We start from the raw sequence: 19706 nt of genomic DNA on the forward strand, positions 1-19706 counted from the left end.
CGACGAGGAGCGAGCCAAAGCGTCCGTCTGGCTGATGGCCTACAGGCAGAGAATGAAGCAGAACTACAACCGCCGTGTGATTCCTCGAGCATTCCAGGTGGGCGACTTGGTCTGGAATAAAGTGAAATCGGTCGGGGACGTAGGCAAGTTGGAGGCTCCCTGGGCGGGACCGTTCAAAGTCATCGAGAAGCTCCGATCGGGAGCCTACTACTTGGAAGATGAGGATGGACGAAGGCTAGAGAGGCCGTGGAGCGCAAACCACCTCCAGCCCTATCGAGCTGGATGAAAGGTGCGCTGATGTAATATATTTTGAATATTATGTTCGGATGTATTATTTGGTTGCAGGAATGAAAGCTATAAGAACAAAGCAAAGGCATGATTCTGGCGCACTAAGCGAGTAGCAGCATGATGCCGTGGCGAAGGCCCCGTGCCGTTCGGCCGGAGGTATATTATTCGAGCTATAAGCTCGATGGCGAAGGCTCTGTACCGTTCGGCCGGAGGTATATTATCCGAGCCATAGGCTCGATGGCGAAGGCCCCGTGCTGTTTGGCTGGAGGTATATTATCCGAGCCATAGGCTCGATGGCGAAGGCCCCGTGCCGTTCGGCCGGAGGTATATTATCCGAGCCATAGGCTCGATGGCGAAGACCCCGTGCCGTTCAGCCGGGCGTATATTATCTGAACTAAAAGCTCATTCCTGAAGACCGTCGAGCGGCGACGTTAAACTCTAGTGTCGGACCGGCGACTATAAACCCCCCGGCTTGAAGTCCGTCGAGCGGCGACGTTAAACTCTAGAGTCGGACCGACGATTATAAACCCCCCGGTTTGAAGACCGTCGAGCGGCGACGTTAAACTCTAGAGTCGGACCGGCGACTATAAACCCCTCGGCTTGAAGACCGTTGAGCGGCGACGTTAAACTCTAGAATCGGACCGGCGACTATAAACCCCCCGGCTTGAAGACCGTCGAGCGGCGACGTTAAACTCTAGAGTCGGACTGGCGACTATAAACTCCCTGGCCTGAAGACCGTCGAGCGACGACGTTAAACTCTAGAGTCGGACTGGCGACTATAAACTCCCCAGATGAGGCAGCGTCGTGTCGAATTACTTCAACGATGCATTGGCAGAGAATCCATGAAAGAATGGAGATTCGTCGACCGATCGGTGCGGTAAAGGAAAACACTGCGAAAAACTCATGAAAATCCACGGTAGGGTGGATGGTCGTTTGGCCGATCGGCGAGGCAAAGAAAAACACTTAGAGCGAAAAGCTCATAGAAATCCCAGGCAAGATGGATGGGCGTTTGATCGATCGACAAAGCAAAGAGGTTAAGAAATTCCCTGCGGGTAAAAGGTCTAGTAACCGGTCGGCATAATAAAAAAGAACGCGAAATAAGAGAATAACACAGCAAGAGTGGGCATTCATTTAAAATTAGCGTTTAAGGGTTACAGATGCCACGTGACAGACACGCCGATCGGAAGCATTCCTGAAAACACATTCACTCAAAATAATTAAAGATATGCTTGGGAATGGTCGTAAGAAGTGCCGCATGTTCTCGGGCGGGAATTTACGCTGAAGTTGGGAGGAGACCCTTGGCCTTCAAGTAATCCGACGTGGCAGTGATGGCCAGTTCAAAGGCCTCAGCCATCCGGTTGGAAACCTTCTCAGCGAACTCGTCTGAGCGGATGTAGTTTTGCCTCAGCACGATGAACCGGCTCGGCTCAGCCTCCTGGTACTCCTTGAAGATGGCTTGGTAAGCATAAAGAGCCTCCTGCAATTTCTTCAGTTCGTCCTTATGTTTGAGCACTTCGCCCGAGCGGCTCGCCTTCTCGCCGTCCAGCTGCTCCATCAGCTCTTTGACCCGTTGCTCCAGGCCCCGGGCCTCGACGTTTTTCTTCTCCAGATCGGCGATAGCCGTTTTCTTCCGATCGGTGGCTAGGCTTATTTTCCGGTCCAGTGACTTGACCTGTTGTTCGAGTTCGGCCAGAGTATGGGCCTGGTCGGCCGTCTTCTTTTGCTCAGCCTCCAACAAGTCTTAGGTCTTCTTGAGCTCTTTCTGTAGCTCGGCGTACGAGGGACCCTGGGAGGGCGCGCCGCCCGAGCTCCTTAGCCTCTTTAACTCCGCGTCCACCATGGCCAGACGATTGAAGACAGCGATCTCCTCCACCCACCTCTGACATAAACAAGATTATTAATAGTCGATCGGAGAGAGTGCGTAGAGGACTTGAAAAGAAAACACACTTACCCCAGTGACCTGCTGCATATGACTGTTGGCCAGGTTACCGAGCGGAATCATCGCGACACGAGCCCGAGCATCGGCCCACATCTCGGCGAGGGGCCCCTTCATGGTGATCATATGCTCGGGCGCGGTCGGCCGATCAGACTCAGGTAAAAGCTCCTCAGTAGGAAGGTGTAGAGTGGCCCTGATGGTGCGGCTCTGGCCGGGAGACGTGTGAGCTGACGCAGAAGGAGCGGAAGTCGGGGCGGCGGACTTGGACAAAATAGCTGAGCGCTGGACCCGGCGGGGGGCAGGTGGAAGAGTGCTGACCGGCACAGCCTCAATAGGGTCGGCGGGCAAGTTTAGTAGAGATGGAGTCTGATCGGAGGATAATGCATCCACCATTGGAGTCTTCCCACGAGAATCGGACCCCGCCCGTTCGGACACGCGAACAGCAGAAGTAGCCGATCGCAACGGTGTATCCGTCCGGCGCCTCTTTTGCCTGAGTGGCTGCTCGTCTTCCTGACCGGAGCCTTCCTCTTGCATGGCTGGCTCCCTGTTTGAAGTGTTGCCTCCCGTCACCTCCATGGGGGAAGCCTGAGCGGCTGACTCTTCTGCATGTGTCTCGCTCTCATCCTCGTGAGAGCCGACCGGAGTGATGCCCAGTCGCTCCATCTCTTTGGCGGCAGCCGCCTCGAGTGCCTCGGCTTTCCTCTTCAAGATCCCTTGCATCACGGACTTCATGACGATATTTGCTGCAAAGGAAAAAGAAGAAAATCAGTTAGCACTCAAAGTACATGTGCAAATGAAATTCTTACCAAAATTGCTCGGAAGTGGAGTGCGGCTCGGACTTAGGCCGAATATGTACAACACTCCTTCGGGCAGAAGCTTGTTGATATCGAGCTTCAGACCGGCAAGCACGTTCGTGGCCTCGAGATAGTCCGGTCGGGGTTTGAATCTTTTTAACTCGGGAGAAGTAGGCGGTCCGACCTGCCATTTGGTTTGGAAGGAAGCCCGCTCGGGGAAACGCAAATAAAAGTAGTACTCCTTTCAGTGTTTATTGGAGGAGGGGAGTTTATAAAAAAAGACCAGACCGGGCCGAGCTTGGAATAGATAGGAGCCCAGCTCAGATTGCTTGGGATAATAAAAGTAGTAAAAAACTTCCGGTCGAAGAGGGATGCGGTGTATCTTGAATAGTACAACCACTCCACACAAAAGGCGAAAAGTATTGGGAACTAGTTGGGCGAGCGGAAGACCAAAGAAGTTGCAAACATCGGCGAAGAAGGGGTGAAGAGGAAACCGCAGACCGGCTGTGAATTAGTCGCGGAAAAAACAGATAGCTCCGCTCGGCGGTTTGTGAGGCCGATCGGTTGGTGAGGGTAGAATAAGTTCGAAGTCAGACGGAATATCAAAATCATCTAGCAGAGCCTTGGCGTCACGCCGGTCGAAGTGAGACTCCATGGTAGTATACCAAGGACCTAAAGCGGGATCTACGGGGTGAGATGAACTGGCCATTATCCGAGCGGGCAAGAAAGCTAAAGCCAAGAGAATAGAAAATGACACAGGGCAAGGAGAAGATGGGAGAAACAATGACCAGAAGACGGGAACTCGACAAAGAAGACAAGGAAAATAGAGAAGAGAAGAGGAGGAACCTTACGAAGAAGCTGGGGATCGAAGGAAGACGGCGGAGAATCGTCGGAAAATGGAGAAGCGGGGTTGCCGGAACGCTGAAGCACCGAAGAGAGACGGAGGAACGCGAAGGCAGAAATGTGGCGGAGGAAGGAGGCGACGGCTTTATAAGGTCGGGCCCGATCGACCTCGACCGTCCGATGCAGGTCACAGGAACCGAGGTCCCCATCGGGCCGTTCATTTCAAACCGCCGATGTCCCATCGGACACACCACCGAGCCGTACGATGACGCCAGCAGAGGCACCACGTGGCATCATGTCATAAGGGCGCATTTAATGAGCGCCATTACGGCGCGCAGTGCGCGTGCTCGGTCTTAATGGAGAAGATTTGCACGAATCCAGAAGAGATCCGAAGGGCGTCAGCGAGGACCGTCGACGCAGCAGCAAAGCCAGCGCTCGGAAGGGGCCGAGCGGTCGCTTGAGGAACATTCCAGAGTGGCAGGGCAATGTCATTCAAGTCGACCGGCAGTCCAGTCAGTCGAACTTAGCGCCTTCGACTAAACTTGAAGGGGAGGCATGTGATCTGGTGATAAGGACGGGGATCCTCGTCGGCGGAGGGTCAGCGGCACGTGGAGGTCAGAGACCAAGGGATTCAACCAGGAAACCCGCCGACCAGACGAAGCAGGCCGGTCGACCGGTCATCGCAGGCCGATCGGCCGCGAATCCCCCGAACTGAATGAAGCACAACCCGACTAGGGGTCGGGTTTCTGATGCTCGAGGTAAAAAGGCTTCAAGGGCTGAGCGGGCTGTCCGTTCGATCGGTGCACCAGGCAACACATGCAGGAGCAATCTCATCCGAGCATATGACCGATGCAGAGGTGATATGCCTACCGAGCGGCCTATCCGCTCGGCCCTGGAATAGACAGGGAACGCAAGAGGATAAAGGAGATAGGGGATAACATCATCCTCGAGACACCTGCCGCCGACAAGTAGCAGAGTTGGCGGCCGAGCCGTACACATAATCATACGGTGGAAGCTTCCACCGTCACATCCGGGATATGCTCGGACGATTGCGGAATGGCGCCAGAGGTACTTTTCTGACACAGGCTCGTTAAGGTATGTTTGGGGAAGCGTGCACGCATCGGGAAGCGTGCCTGCGTTCCCCCGGGGTCCTATATAAAGACCCCCAGACGTCGATAAAGGTATGGACACATCTCTACTGTAGCCTCATTACGCCGCCTCTCTCGTTGTCTGACTTGAGCGTTGGAGGGCCGTCGCCGGGAAACCCCTCCCGGCTCGGCTTCCTTGCAGGTTCGTCGGAGAGCTACACCACCAGTCAGAGACAGCGGAGCATGCCACGTCCCCAGTGTCCGTCGACTCAGGGCTCGGACAGGATCAAATGTATTTATTTAACTCATCGGAACTAGGTTGAGATACTAGTAGAAATCCATAACTATCTATTTGCTCAATAATTTCTTTACCTGAAACATGGGCTGGAGGAGATTTTCTGACTACAATATTTTTTAAAATGAATTTCTTATTTCGCCTAAAAGAGTGATCAATTGGTAAAAATTTACGGTGATTATCAAACCAAGATACTTTCCCACTGTAAGGTAATGAAAATGCATCAGAATCTGTCATATAGTGTGGACAAGCTAATTTACCAGCCATGCTCCATCCCAACAACATTGAGAATGCTGAAAAATGACTGATTGTCCATAATAATACAGCATGCAATCTAAAATTAGTTTTACTTGCAACATCGCAAGTCACTGACCCTACATTCCATAATTCATTCAACTCGGCAATCAGAGGTTGCAAGAAAACATCTATCTTCTCTTTTGGATTTGTTGGACCAGGAATAAGTACTGTAAGGAACATAAATTCATCCTTCATACACATCCATGGCAGTACGTCCCAATCTCACATGGCTGAAAGCCATCGGCGGAACGTCCCAATCTCACATTACGTGGTTCAATTGCAAACGAGGGAAATAAAGCATCAAGATGTTTCCATACAGGGGGAATCACAAGGATGACACATCAACGCTCCATCGTGCTCATGTTCATGATGCCACATCATGTGGCAAGCTGTAGCAATAGATGCATACAAACGTTGAAGTCTAGCGGTTAACGGAAAATAATACATCACTTTCCAAGTAATTTTTTTCTTCTTCTGCCATGGTATACGAGTACCATACTTATAACGAGGGTGTGTACAGATTTTGCATTCACGTAGATCATTGTCTTCATTCCAAAATATCATGCAGTTGTTTATACAATAATCAATTTTCTCTACAGGCAAGCCTAAACCTCTGACCAATTTCTTTGTATTGTAAAAACTATCAGTCATTATGTTATCAGCAGGAAGTAATTCTGACATCAATTGACATATGTCATCATAGCATCTTTCTGAAAAATGATGTTCTGCTTTCATATTCAATAACCTAGCAGTAGCTGATAACTGAGAATGACTAGAGGGAATGTCTTCCCACACTTCTCTTTCACTAGCCTTTAACATTTCATATAGTTGCTGATATTCAGGTATTGGTGTTTCATCTATATTGGAATAATCAACTGCAGCATTCATCGCATCGTGAACCATTGACTGCATTGCAATATAATTAGTTGAGATATCAGGAGCAGTATAAGTTGTGGCAGATGACGTCCCACCAGAAGGTCCAATTGATTCATACACATAAGGCTCCCCGTGACAATACCAATTATAGTAATTTAGTACAAAACTATTTCTGCATATGTGAACCTTCACGGTATCCCCATCACGAAAAGCTCTATTCCTACATTTCTTAAGATTACACGGACACCGTAACTCATCACCATTCATACATTCTGGATGACTCTTATGCTCTGTTTACTTCAAGATGTGAATTAAGAAAAGAAAGGAATTTATAGTGGAAAAAATTCTTTAGGGAAAAGGAAAAGAATTCTTTATTTGGTGTGCTTATTTACTACAATTGGGGAAGAAGAATGAGAGGAATTCATTACCACGTTTACTACAATAAAAAAAAAGAAAACTAAATAATATATTACCCAAAATACCCTTTTCCCCATTTTTAGATAAAAATATAAAATTCTTTATTGAACTAAAAAAAATATAAAACGTATTTATAATTATGTTCTCAAAATCCAATGTTTTTATATTTATTTTTAATTTTTTATATATTATCTTATAATTGTGAATTCAAATAATATATTTTTAACCTGATAAAAAGTTTCTATGAAAGAAATAAAAAAACATTGCATATAAGTAGAATAAAGTGTGAGGAAAATATTACATAGAAGTGGAATAAAATATTGATCAAGATAAAGCTAGATGTCGTAAGAATGCTATCATATATTAAAATAAAAAACTTATACCATTATCATATATTAAAATAAAAAATTATCAACAATAAACATTACCTAGAAATAATCCATAATTATTACAAAATTATTATCAACTAAAAAATTAAATTGACTTTCATATGCTAATAATTATTAATAAACCTATATGACCCTATACTCTCAATACCTATCCAAATCTTGCAGATTGCAATTATTCAAACAACACAATTCAAAATTAGAAAGAAAACATCTTCTTCAGAAGAGCAAGTCTCTTCTCCACCGGACATCCCATAACAAGCATCATCTTCTCCTTATTCTCTCCTAGGAATAGATAAACATCAAGTATATTTTCATCTGGAACACCAACAGAAACTAAATCTTTATAGAGTTTCTCATTTAACTTTTGTTGACGAAATGGCTTATTCTCGATAACTGAACTTGAACGGTCAATTGCAGCAACCACTTCCTTGATACTTAAGTCGAGGGCTGAACTTTTCTTATTACCATAAGCATCAACAGATGTAAATTTTCTCTTCTTTACTCCTTCGACAAATGGTGAACTATCAAGGTCTACTTCAGAACTCACATGTATATCATCTCTTTGTTCTTCCTCTTGAATAATTTCAACATTTCTTTCGGCAGCAGTGGAAGCTCCTTGACCATTCGCTCTGTCATAAGCAAATAACTCAAACAACTTCTCATAATGAGGTGCAGGGGTATATCTCCACTTCTTAATTGATGGATTAGCCTAGATAAAAATAAAATTAATCATAAACATAATGGTTATATAAACTGACAAAATATAAAATGAAATATCTATCATTAATACTTACATCAATAAGTTGCTTCCAAACTTCTTCCTCGGCCTCAAACCTCTTACTCTCAGCATGCCATTGAACTCCACTTGCATTTTTAAACAAATCGTAACATGAATTAAAGTTAGTCTTCAATGTTTTCATTCTATTCTTCAAATGGTCCTTTGTCAATGGAATTTTAGTCTTCTCACGACAAATGACAACCATTTCTTTGTATGCAGTAGACGTGAAAGTGCTACCTACTCGGTTGCCATTAACTTGTTGATCTAACATAACATCTATAAAAATTTTATCCATTTCATCAGTCCACTTAATCATATCCTTTTTGACTTGTTCGACCGTAGAACTCATTTCTACTCAATACCTGCATCAAATTCACATGTGACCATGAAAAAAAATTAAATCTTATTCATAGTTATAAACTAGTAACATTCAACTGTATAATATTGGATTAACAAACATAATCAATGCATAAAAATTCATATTCAATAATAGAACATCCAGTATTAAGATTTACCAATAGCATGTTCAAATCATCACATTGTTCAAATTAAGCATTATTAATTAGTATGCTACATCAAACCGCTCTCATAATTTTCTTAATAAAACCAAATAAATCTTCTTTAGTTATTATTATAATCCGACCACATAACATTAGCTATGTTATCCCTGATCATATTCCCTTGACTCCAGTCATCATCTTGTCTCTCATTGCAACTCACTTCATTGTCATAATTTACACTTAATTCATGATCCACTTCACTAATCAACCTCTCATCTGGATCCACACCCATTAAGAAATTATGAAGAATACAACATGCTAAGATAATGTCTGTGCGAATGTTAATTTCATAGTGAGGTTCTGTTCCGCTAGCAATAATGGGAAACCTCTTCTTTAGAACCCCAAAAGCTCTCTCGATTGCATTGCGAAGAGATGCATGTCTAAGATTGAATAACTCTTTTGCATTTGTAGGGCCACATCTCGAGTATTCCTTTAAGTGATAACGAATTCCTCGATAAGGAGTAATTAAACCCCTCTTCAACATAAATCCAGAGTCAACTAAATAATATTTACCTACAACAAACAAAGGATATAGTTTAATCATATTTACTTCCAAACATTGTCCACCAAGGAACATTAATTGTAAATTAAATACCATGAGGAATTAATAATTTATCACGTCTAGATAGAGCATTTTTGACGATTCGAGAATCAGATGCAGTTCCTTCCCACCCAGATAAAATATATGTGAACTTCAGGTCGAAGGAGCATGCCGCCAACACATTTGTAGTTGGCCAATCCTTTCTTCCTCGATATCTAGGTGCATCTTCATCAGATACCTTAACACGTATATGAGTTCCATCTAATGCACCAACACAATCCTACAATAGGAGACAATAAGCATATTTAGCTACAAAGTACCTTACAAACCTTCTAAAATTCAAAATGATCAAAATGAGTGTTACCTTGAAGTAAGGGTAGAATCTACTGCTACTCTGTATAAGCGGAGGGATTTCAGAACCATCTGGTTGCTTTATAAATTCAGCATGAAGTCCAATAATAGCTTTTAAGACTTCATGAAAATGATTATTAATAGTTCTTGTACTTCGACGAAAAAAAAAACTCAACTCTCGATGCTTGACATCATGACCAAGCAAATATAAAAACTTAGCAACCTTCTCTTCAATACTTGAATTCCTATTGGCTTTTACCCTTGTGTTGTGCTTTAATAGTTCACACAAGCGAACAAAGCCATCCACACTTACCCTAAGAATGCTACGACATACCTCATTAGATGTCATAAGGTTGTGCAACAAAATACGTCTTGCATCATCTTTTTGCTCATTATTCTCCATTAGACCTTTATCTACATACTTATTAATATTCTTCAACATCATCGCAAGAATTACTAAACAATTTCTATTTATGAAAACTTCATCATCTGAACTCTCATCTAGAGTAGCATTATTCTCCTCATAACAATCATTAACATTCGGATAATCTCCTTCACCATTATCCCACTCCATCTCATCAAATCTATTGAAAGATAAATAATAAAAATAGACTATTATAATAAATTCAACAAGGTTGCTATAAAAAACGTTATATTTCATCTAAACAATAGAAATCAGTAAAATAAAGATAAAAATAAAAAACAAAGATAGAAATTAAAATTAAGTAGAAATCAGAGTTTTATTTCATCTAATAAGAGTTATAGAAATTAGGAAAATTATATTTCCTCTAATTAGAGTTTTCTAATTACTGGTAAGATCAAAACGAAGATAGAAATGAGTAACTCAACAAGAAGATAGAGCAAACTTACTGCAATGAAATGACAAGAAGGAAAACTCAACACAAAGTAGGAAGATAGAAATGAATAACATCAAACTTACTGCAATCACATGAAGAAAAACTCAACACAAATCAGTCTCAAAGCAATCATAGAAGAAGAGCACTTACAACAGTTGTGACTCAATCTTAGCAACAATGTTGGAGCAACTGCAGCAATCTCAGAAGAGAAAAAGAGGGATCGACAAAGGAGTCGATGGGTGAGGAGGAAGAAGAAGAGTCCGCAGGTGAGAAGGAAGAAGAAATGAGTAAAATCAAATTTACTGCAATCAGAAAGAAGGAAAACTCAACACAAAGCATTGGCTAAGCAATCGTAGAAGAAGAGCACTTACAATAATGTCGGAGCAACTGCAGTAGTCTCGGAAGAGAAAAAGACGGACCAGAGGAGGAGTTGATGGGTGAGGACGAAGAAGAAGAGTCTGCAGGTGAGAAGGAAGAAGAAATAGGCGATTTAGCGGAGGCGTCGTTGGGTGTGGAGGCAGAAATCGCCGTTGGGTGTGGAGGCAGAAATCTCCGTTGTGTGGGTGAGGAGGTAGAATCGCAGATTTGGTGGAAGAGAAAAGGAAAGTTAGCGATATTTATGCGATTTCATTTTATTTACTTTTCTTTCCTTTGTCTTTCGTCCGATTTGGACGGGATAAATTTTCCTCAAAAATATATCCGCCGAAAGAATACAATTTCCATCCGCTTTAAATTTTTAATCAAGTAAATAATAAAAAAAATTTAGAAGGAAACTTTTCTCTTATTTTAGTTTCCTTACCTCTAAGTAAACAGAGGCTTAGTAAAGTTCACAAATTCTTCAATTTCAGCAATAAAATCATCTCTAATAAACCCATTTTCTAAACGATTGTACATCCAAGCTTTGTTCATAGACATTTTGACCTTAAATTAATAAATTGAAAATTAACAAATATTAACGTACAAACACATTACAAATGAAATAACTATATTATATTACATATTAATATACAAATATAACATATATCTAAATTAAACCATGGTAAATAATATAAAGTACAATTTACTAAAATATACCTGAAGATGTGTAGGTCAACCGGAGAAGAGCAGCAAATACTATCTGCTTACAAAATAAAACAACTTAGTACAAAATTTTACTAAAAATTAACAAGTACAAAGCATAAACTATTGCCACCGACCAACATAGCAGTGTCCAACGCAGCAACGTTCACCAAGGCAGCGTCTGGAACAGCCGACTCACCAGCAACCCGCACAGCGGCCAGCGGGCTGCTGGCGGCCGGCCCAGCGGCCAGCGGCCCGCTGGCGGCCAGCGGCATAGCGGCCTGCCGGCCGGCAAACCCGCCACCGAGGGAAGGGGAATGAGAAAAACTGAAAGAAACAGTGAGATTCGACTTACCGCCCGATCGGAGGAAAACCTAACTCGCCATCATCGTCCGCGCGCGTGGAAAGAAAGGGTTCGCGATAGGTTAATTAGGCGTATTTACCGACGGAAAGTTTTTTCCGTCGGTAACCCTTAATTTTACCGACGGAATAAACATTCCGTCAGTAAAATTAAGGGTTATCGATGAATTTTTTTTTCCGTCGATAATTTCATCGATAAAACTATATTCTTTTGGAGTGAACTAACCTGCATATAAAACTCTAACTTCTCTTGCTAACCTTCTTAAAAAGGGCACATAATTAAAGTCAGCAAAAAAAAAAATTACATAGACATATGCAAATAAACATACCACATTAACATTCTTACAATTTTGCCTTTCATTATAATGTACCTTTATTTCGCGATAAAAGGCATGTCAAAAATAAATATTATGATTTTAATGTTCGTTATCATAAAAAAAGAAGAAATTGTATAAACCTAAGAAAAATTCTAGGAAAGCTAAATTAGATAGGACTACCTTACCTACCTAGTGACAAAAAAATAGAGAAGAATCTAGTAAACAATCCTAGGCATATGCCCAGAAAATTAAGTGTCAACGTAACATGGACATGAAAAATCTAAAATTAACACTTTAGAGAAGGAAAATCAAGATTTGAGATTAAATCTATCGATTTGAAAAGAACCTTAGGAAAAATAACGGATAGTACTAAGGGTGTGTTTAGTTCAAGTCATCATGTATAACCTTAGTTATGTGATTACCAGGTAATCACATAACCAAGGTTATAAGGAATAAAACATAATCAAATGTTGTTTGGTTCAACTTAGGTAATGCAACAAAAATTTGTTTGTTTGAAAGTTTTAATGAATACCTTAGTTTAATATTTTACCGTATTACCCTCAGTTACAAAACCAACTATACATAATAATAATAATAATATTATTATTATTATTATTTATTATTATTATTATTTATTTATTTATTTTTTAATATTTTTTTACTTTTTTTTTCCGGTATATTTTTTTACTTTTTTATGTGTTTTTTTTATTTTTTAATGTTTTTATATTTTTATATTATTTATATTTATATTATTTTTATTTTTTTACATTTTTTAAATTTTAATTTTAATTTATTTTTTTTATTTTTATTTTTAAATTTTTTAAAAATTTTTAAATTTTTATAATTTTTTTAAAAATTTTTTAACATTTTTAAAATTTTTATTTTTTATTTTTAAAATTTTTATTTTTTATTTTAAAAATTATTTTTTTTATTTTTTTAAATTTTTTATTTTTTTTTAAAAAAATAAATTTTTAAATTTTTTAAAACATTTTTTTATTTTTTTACATTTTTTAATATTTTTTTTACATTTTTTCTCTTTTTTTCATGTTTTTTCTTATCGGAGGGTATTTTTGGTAAAAAAAATCGTTAACCCCGGAATCAACAAAAATCTTAATTTTATGAGGTTTTCCGATTCCGGGCTACATGACCCTTTTGCTGACGTGTCGGGTATGAAACATTACTTGGGAATCATCGAATACCTAAACCAAACAAGATTTTTGTTGATAACCTTGGATGGATAATCAAGGTTATCAAGAATAACCCTGAACCAAACACACCCTAAAGGTTTCAAGAAGAGAAGGTCAAGTATAGGAAAGCAAAAGTCATCCAAGAAATCCAAGAACAAGGAGGGATTAGGATACAAATTAAAGTCCGAAGGTAATATGTTAACTTTCATTTGACTAAACAATCAACTCTAAAGTCAGAAGTGGAGTTACGGTGAAGAAGGAAGTATTCCCTTTATATGGCTAAGCCATTAAATCGGTGTCAGTAACTGGGGAGAAAGAGGGCGACAGAAAGCATGTATTTAACGAGTCTGATTCGGGGGTGAGCCCCAAAGTTCGGTTCATTTTGTCCCCCTAAAAAACGACTCTATATGCTGCCTTCTCCCTCTTCATTCCCTTCTGAGCATCTCTTGGAATGGTCACAACAAAGCGCTCATGGTCTTGGCGCTGTCCCATTAATGCCAATGCCCCCCGCCTTCTCCCATCATTCATTGCATTGCTCCCATGCAATAATGTAATGTATAGCTACGAAATCCTCTCCTCTCCTCCCTATCCGCTGCCTTTAATTTATTCCCTTCTTCCTTAATAATGGCTTTTGTCCCGCTCGGACAGCTGCACTCTCATGGGCGCGCGGGCCGTGAGATGGTGTCGGAACGCATAAATGAATCATGTCCTGTCCACCCATTTTTTTTAATTAATTTATTTATTTATTGATGAAAATCTTTATTCTTAAATGAATCATGTCCTGTACTATCGCTGCATCATTACTTGAAAAAAATAAAATAAAAATTAAATAGGTCCCACCTAGATGTCTTCTCCATCCATGCACGATGCCCATCTAGTCTGTCGATCTATCTCACATGACTTAACCTTCGCTCCCCAGCGGCATGAGGGCATTTGCATGCATGCAATTCAGGAAGCGGACAAATCATCCCCTTCAAAATGCATGCATGCATGGGTCACATCCAATTGCCTCCTCCAGTCCTCCCCTTCCTCCGTCCCCCGGTGGGAGCCACCGCTGCCCGAGGGTGGCGCAGCATGCAGCGTGGCCACAGCGGAGACGTGAGCAGCGGTGCATCGCATTAAAGATCTCACACCTTGCCATCATTGCTCCTCCACCTCACCATTTTCATCTACCTGCACTGCACTGCGTATCCTCCCTCCCTCCCCTTTTCTCTCTTTACTAGCTAGGCTAGCTCCACTAGCTCTTGCTTCCATTTTCTTGTTGTTGAATCTCGTCGGTAGTTCTTAATGATGACTTAATTAAGGGTTAATTTCCTTTTTATAAGACTTTCTATAGGATTGAATGATGACAGAAAATGTATCATATGCTATAAAAATCCTCTTACAAATAAAATCATAGAAGAACCAAAGAGGAACACTGTGTTATATGTTCTAAATGCTAGCTATAAGTAATAAGCTAAAGCGGAAAAATAAAAATGGCAGAGAATGTGAGAGAATGAGGGTGAAATTAATTTAAAGACTAGAATTGCTGGTTAACATATAAGAACAGGGAGCACACAGATGATAGGTCACGGACCAAATTAAACATTTATCAAATGAAGCGGTAGGTGTAACTAATAAAGACAATTGCGTTCTTTGTAATTGGACCAGCTGAATGTGAAAAGCCAGGATCGTCGAGATATGAATGATTATCTATGTCACTTTCTTCTTCATCTTCAGCAGACCTGTGCTCTCCGAGTGTTTAATCTTCGACACGAACAAAAGTAAAATTAGAGCTAATTGAAACGGATGAAAACGATCATGAATTGAAGACAGTGTTTTCCAATATTTATCTATTTTGATCGTAAATTAATATATATATATAAGAAGAAAGAAATATTAATTTGAAGCATGCGTACGTTCATGGAGGCCGAGCTAGGTTTTCCTGCTTCAAAACTTAGTTGATTTTTTGATAATTGGTAGTACCTGCAGCCAAGATGCATGGAGCTCTAGATAGGACCGATGCCGGAGCGCTGGTGGCCGCCTGCAGCGCTGGGCTTCGAGTACTGCGCGCCGAAGAGGCCGATGGTTGCTGTTGTGGTGGCGTTCACGGCCGCTGCCAGATCTGCGTCGTTCGGACTCGATCTCAACGTCGTCCAGTGGCTAATGCAATTGCGGACGTCCCTGATCGTGAGCGGGTCCTGCCAGAATCCGAAACCCGTCACGCTGTTGTGGTGGCTGCTGCTGAGGTTGAGGAGGGCAGCAGGGGTGGGGAAGGTGGGCGACTGAGAAGAAGCGCCGGACTGGTACTTGGAGAGCTCGAACTTGGCGCAGGAGAGATCGATCTGGAGCTGGCGGAGCTGGTGCTGGAGCGTAGTGATGACCTTGACGCAGCCGTAGACGGGGTCGCGCAGGCGCATGTCGGCCTCGTAGGCGAGGGAGTTCACGGCGTCCTCACGCTGGTACGGGTCCAGCTCGTTCAGCAACTTGGTCACGTTGCTGGCGCCGAACACTCGGTGCACGTGCACGAACTTCTGCGGCTGGTCCGGCGGAAAGTACGGCGCGAAAACGCACTCCGGCTGGCATTTCCGCCGCAAGAACTTGCACGCCGCACACGGTGACGAGACCGATGTCGTCGGCACCGACGACGACGGCGACGACGACGAAGATGCCATGATCTATTCTCGACTTGGAAATATAATTAAACCCCGACCGAGCAGCCGCACAAAAAAAGGACAGGAAAAACACGAATATGTAAAGCATGCATATAAAGTTTTGAGTTGGTATTAATTCCTAAATGTATTAATTGTGCTCTCAGTAGGACTCTACCTTAATTCTAATTGGGTATTAATTTTTAGTATTTGATAGGGTTAACAGTGAGGGCTCACTCTTAGTCGGTCCTGATATCCATGGAATCTCAAGATTTTATTTTTTATTTTTCTTGAACACAGCTCTCAGTCTACTTACGATCAACTCTAACATTGATTGAATTCTCGGGTTCAATCCCTCACTTCTCTTAAACATGACTTTTAGTCTACTCCTGATCGGCCCCCACACCGACTGGATCCCAATTGGCTCCACCTATCACTTCTCCTAGGCATAACTCCCGATCTATTCCCGGTCGGCCCTCGTGCTATATAGTCGGACCTCAGGGCTCCACCTATCACTTCTCTTGGACATAGCTCCTGGTTTACTCCCGGTCAACGAAAACGTCAGCCGGACCCCTAGGGCCTAGTCTTTCACTACTCATAGGCATGACTCCCAGTCTACTTCCGATCGGCCCAAACGCTAGTTGGACCCTCGCCAGAGAACAACAATGTTAGGGAATTGTAATCACTTATCAGAGAATAACGACTAATCGTCAAGGAATATTCTGATACTCTGCTACATGTAAGACACAGAACATTTCTCTGCTCAATGGAAGTCTGTCGTACATCCTTTATCATATGACATATTCTGACACTCGACATTCTCTAACGCCTTATTATCTCGAACGTTATGCAAGACGGTATTAAAAGGGAGGTCCTCTCCATTGGCCAAGTACGTGTACATACACGCATCTACTACAATTCTACTTTTTCTTGCACTTTTCACTTAGCCCTTTTTCTAACTTAAGCATCGGATTACCTGCGCCAGAGACCTCTTTCTTGGTTCTCGCCTTAACACTCCTGTGTGATCTCTCTGTTGTGTGTGCAGACTTATAGTTACCACTTTCGACGTCTCCTCCTTGCTCCCCCTGAGAATCTAAAAGTCTACAACGCATCTTTGTGTTTAGAAGTTTAGTCCTCTCTTCATCAACATTTTCTCCTTGGTCACCGCACCCTTCAGCTTCTAGACATGATCAAATTTTGCACCATCTGTGAGACCCTCTCCGCCTAATCCGGAACATGAAGATGGAGGATACCGGAAAAGTCAACGTCACCATGACGCCTGAGCAATATGAGCTATTCAAGGTCGTTAAGGCACGGGCAACGTCGAAGAAATGAACCACGGATTCTCACCCGTGCCGAACACCCGCGCCTTGATGGATGAGCTCCCTGCCTCGGAGGGGAAATCCAAGAGGAAGCAGTTGTACGACTTCCCCCGGACATTTTTTTGACAGCTGAGAGAAGGATCGCAAGCTTCCTCGGTCGAGAATTCACCCTTGAGGGACCTAAACAAAGGGAAGGCTTAGGCCATTCGGGAAACGCCTGAACAACCCAGTGTATCTTTCTCTCAGGAAGTGCTGGATAAGAAGCTGCCCAGGAGTTTTGAGGCCTTGAGAATACAAAGGCAACAATGATTTAGAGGATCATCTTCGAAGATTCTAGAATGCTGCTCTGCTACACCAGTATAGCGATGTAATAAAGTACCGAGTGTTTCTAACCACTCTTTCTGACTCGATAAAAAGATGGTTCGACATATTGTGGTTGGATCCATCACTTGTTTTAAAGAATTTAGAAACACTTTTCTATACAAGTTTGCCAGTAGCAAAAGATACCAAAAGACTAATCATAGTTTGTTCACGCTCAAACAAGGAGCCATGAGTTCTTGAGAGCGTACATTAAGCATTTTAACCAGGTGGCGATGAACGTCTCATCTACCACCTCAGAGATATTAATGAGCATCTTCTCGCAAGGCCTGTTGGATGGAGATTTCATTAGAGCCCTCATCAAGAAATTAGTCATGAACTTTGATGACCTATTAGGGAAGGCGACCAAATATATTAATGTGGAGGAAGTTCAGACCGCCCGGAAGAAAGAAGCAACGACCCTCGCTCTAACTGGTCAAGCCGATAGTAAACCACCACCTCCTCCAGTCCGCCTTAGAGACCCCAGCCTGAAGGATGGAAAAATGCGATTGGGGGGGGGGGTGTATCGTATGTTAAAAGCTATTCCTTTTCTTAGCATAAAAACAAGAGCAGTGCAGCGAAAAATGAAAGACACGTTTTGGTTACTTGGTTCGGAGCCTAGATCGACTCCTACTCCAAGACCTGTTGGATAATTCACTATAATCCTTCTTTCCGAAACCTTAAGAAAGAAGTAATTCATACAATAAAATGTATAAAATAGTAACAGCCTACTATCTTACTAGAGTTTAAGTACAAAGCAAGCTAAATAAAAGTATACCAACACTAGATAGAAGATGGAGCTCGATCGATACTTCTTGGATAGAGCAGTAGCTAGCTTGAAGAACAGTAGCACGAACAACAGATTTTCACAGAGACGAATAGATCACGGATATGCTACCTTGGACCTCGAGGTCTCTTTTTATAAGCATCGAACATTCGGTCGACTGATTCTCAGGTTCGGTCGACCGAACTCGCTTCCTTCCTTCTTCGCTGAGATTTGATCTTCGGGCATTGATGACATTTAATGGTTCGGTCAACCAATCACCTTATTCAGTTGAACGAATAGTGAATCTTCCCTATTCGCTGAGATCTGGAATTAATGCGCCATTAATATCTTTATTGTTCGGTTGACTAAACCCCAGGTTCGGTCGACTGATCAGTCAGTCTTCCTTCTTTGCTTCAGCTTGATCTGCTTGCTACCATGTTATCATTGTTCGGTCGACCGATCTGTTGGTTGCTACTCGGAACATCGTTCTGTTTTTCCTGTACAAATTTTGTACAAGCACAGAACTTAACCTAGCTACCCATGTGCTCTACTAAAGTTAAACTTGGATTACAAACGATGCTTAATATTATTAATCCAAGTTGCTCTTCAGAAGTTAAACTTGGATTGAAAATGATACTTAACATTTTTATTCCAAGTTTAACCTATCTATTCTTCAGAAGTTAAACAATATTACAGAAGTTAATTAAATATCTATTTCAAAGATTGACTTCCAGGTTAAACATGGCGAGGCACTAGGCCTTCTTGGTTATGGGATCATCCACCACTTCCTAAACAAAGTCTTTCAAAGAAATTGGATATTTAACTTCTTACAGTAACCCTAGGTTTAACTAAAGAGACCTCAATAGAAACACAAGATCGAGACACGAAATCGAAACACGAAATTGAAAACCTAAAAATGATAGCCTCTTATGTTGGTATTTCAGGATCCACACAAAGAAAACAAACTAGTATGCAGCGGGATAATAGACTAGTTATACCTTTCTTTGTAGACAAAAGACTTCTTGATCTTCTGTTGTATTCCTCTCCTCCTCTTGGACGTCATGTGGGCAATGATCTACCAAGATGAATTCCACCCGAACCACTTCTTTTCCTCCAAGACTCTTGAGCCACTAAGAGATGCCAAAATAGGAAACTTACTTCCTCTTCTTCTCCTCCAAGCAACCGACCACCAAGTGCTTCTCCTCTTCTTCTTCTTCCTCTCCAAGCAACCGGCCACAAGGACTTTTCAATCCTTGATACCACCGGCCCTAAGGAAGCAAAAGAGGAGATAAGTGGGCCGCCGACCTAAGAGAAAGGGAGAAGGGAAGGGGCCAACCACACCAAGAAAAAGAGAGAAGGCTTAAGGTTATGTATGCTCATGGGGCACCCTCTCCCTCT

At 42.1% G+C, this 19706-nt stretch overlaps 1 protein-coding gene across 1 annotated transcript; it reads right to left on the reverse strand.

Annotated features, from left to right (window-relative positions):
- Nucleotides 1–14735: 14735 nt before the first annotated feature.
- On the reverse strand, nucleotides 14736–15967 carry LOC122011595 (protein ASYMMETRIC LEAVES 2-like). The gene is made up of 2 exons (XM_042567977.1): nucleotides 15199–15967; nucleotides 14736–14979 (listed from the first exon to the last, which is right to left on the reverse strand). The coding sequence occupies exon 1, from the start codon at nucleotides 15885–15887 to the stop codon at nucleotides 15222–15224; it is 666 nt and encodes a 221-aa protein (XP_042423911.1). The 5' UTR covers nucleotides 15888–15967; the 3' UTR covers nucleotides 14736–14979; nucleotides 15199–15221.
- Between the last annotated feature and the right edge of the window lie 3739 nt (nucleotides 15968–19706).

The sequence above is a fragment of the Zingiber officinale genome, chromosome 8A, assembly GCF_018446385.1.
Source record: "Zingiber officinale cultivar Zhangliang chromosome 8A, Zo_v1.1, whole genome shotgun sequence".
NCBI lineage: Eukaryota > Viridiplantae > Streptophyta > Magnoliopsida > Zingiberales > Zingiberaceae > Zingiber > Zingiber officinale.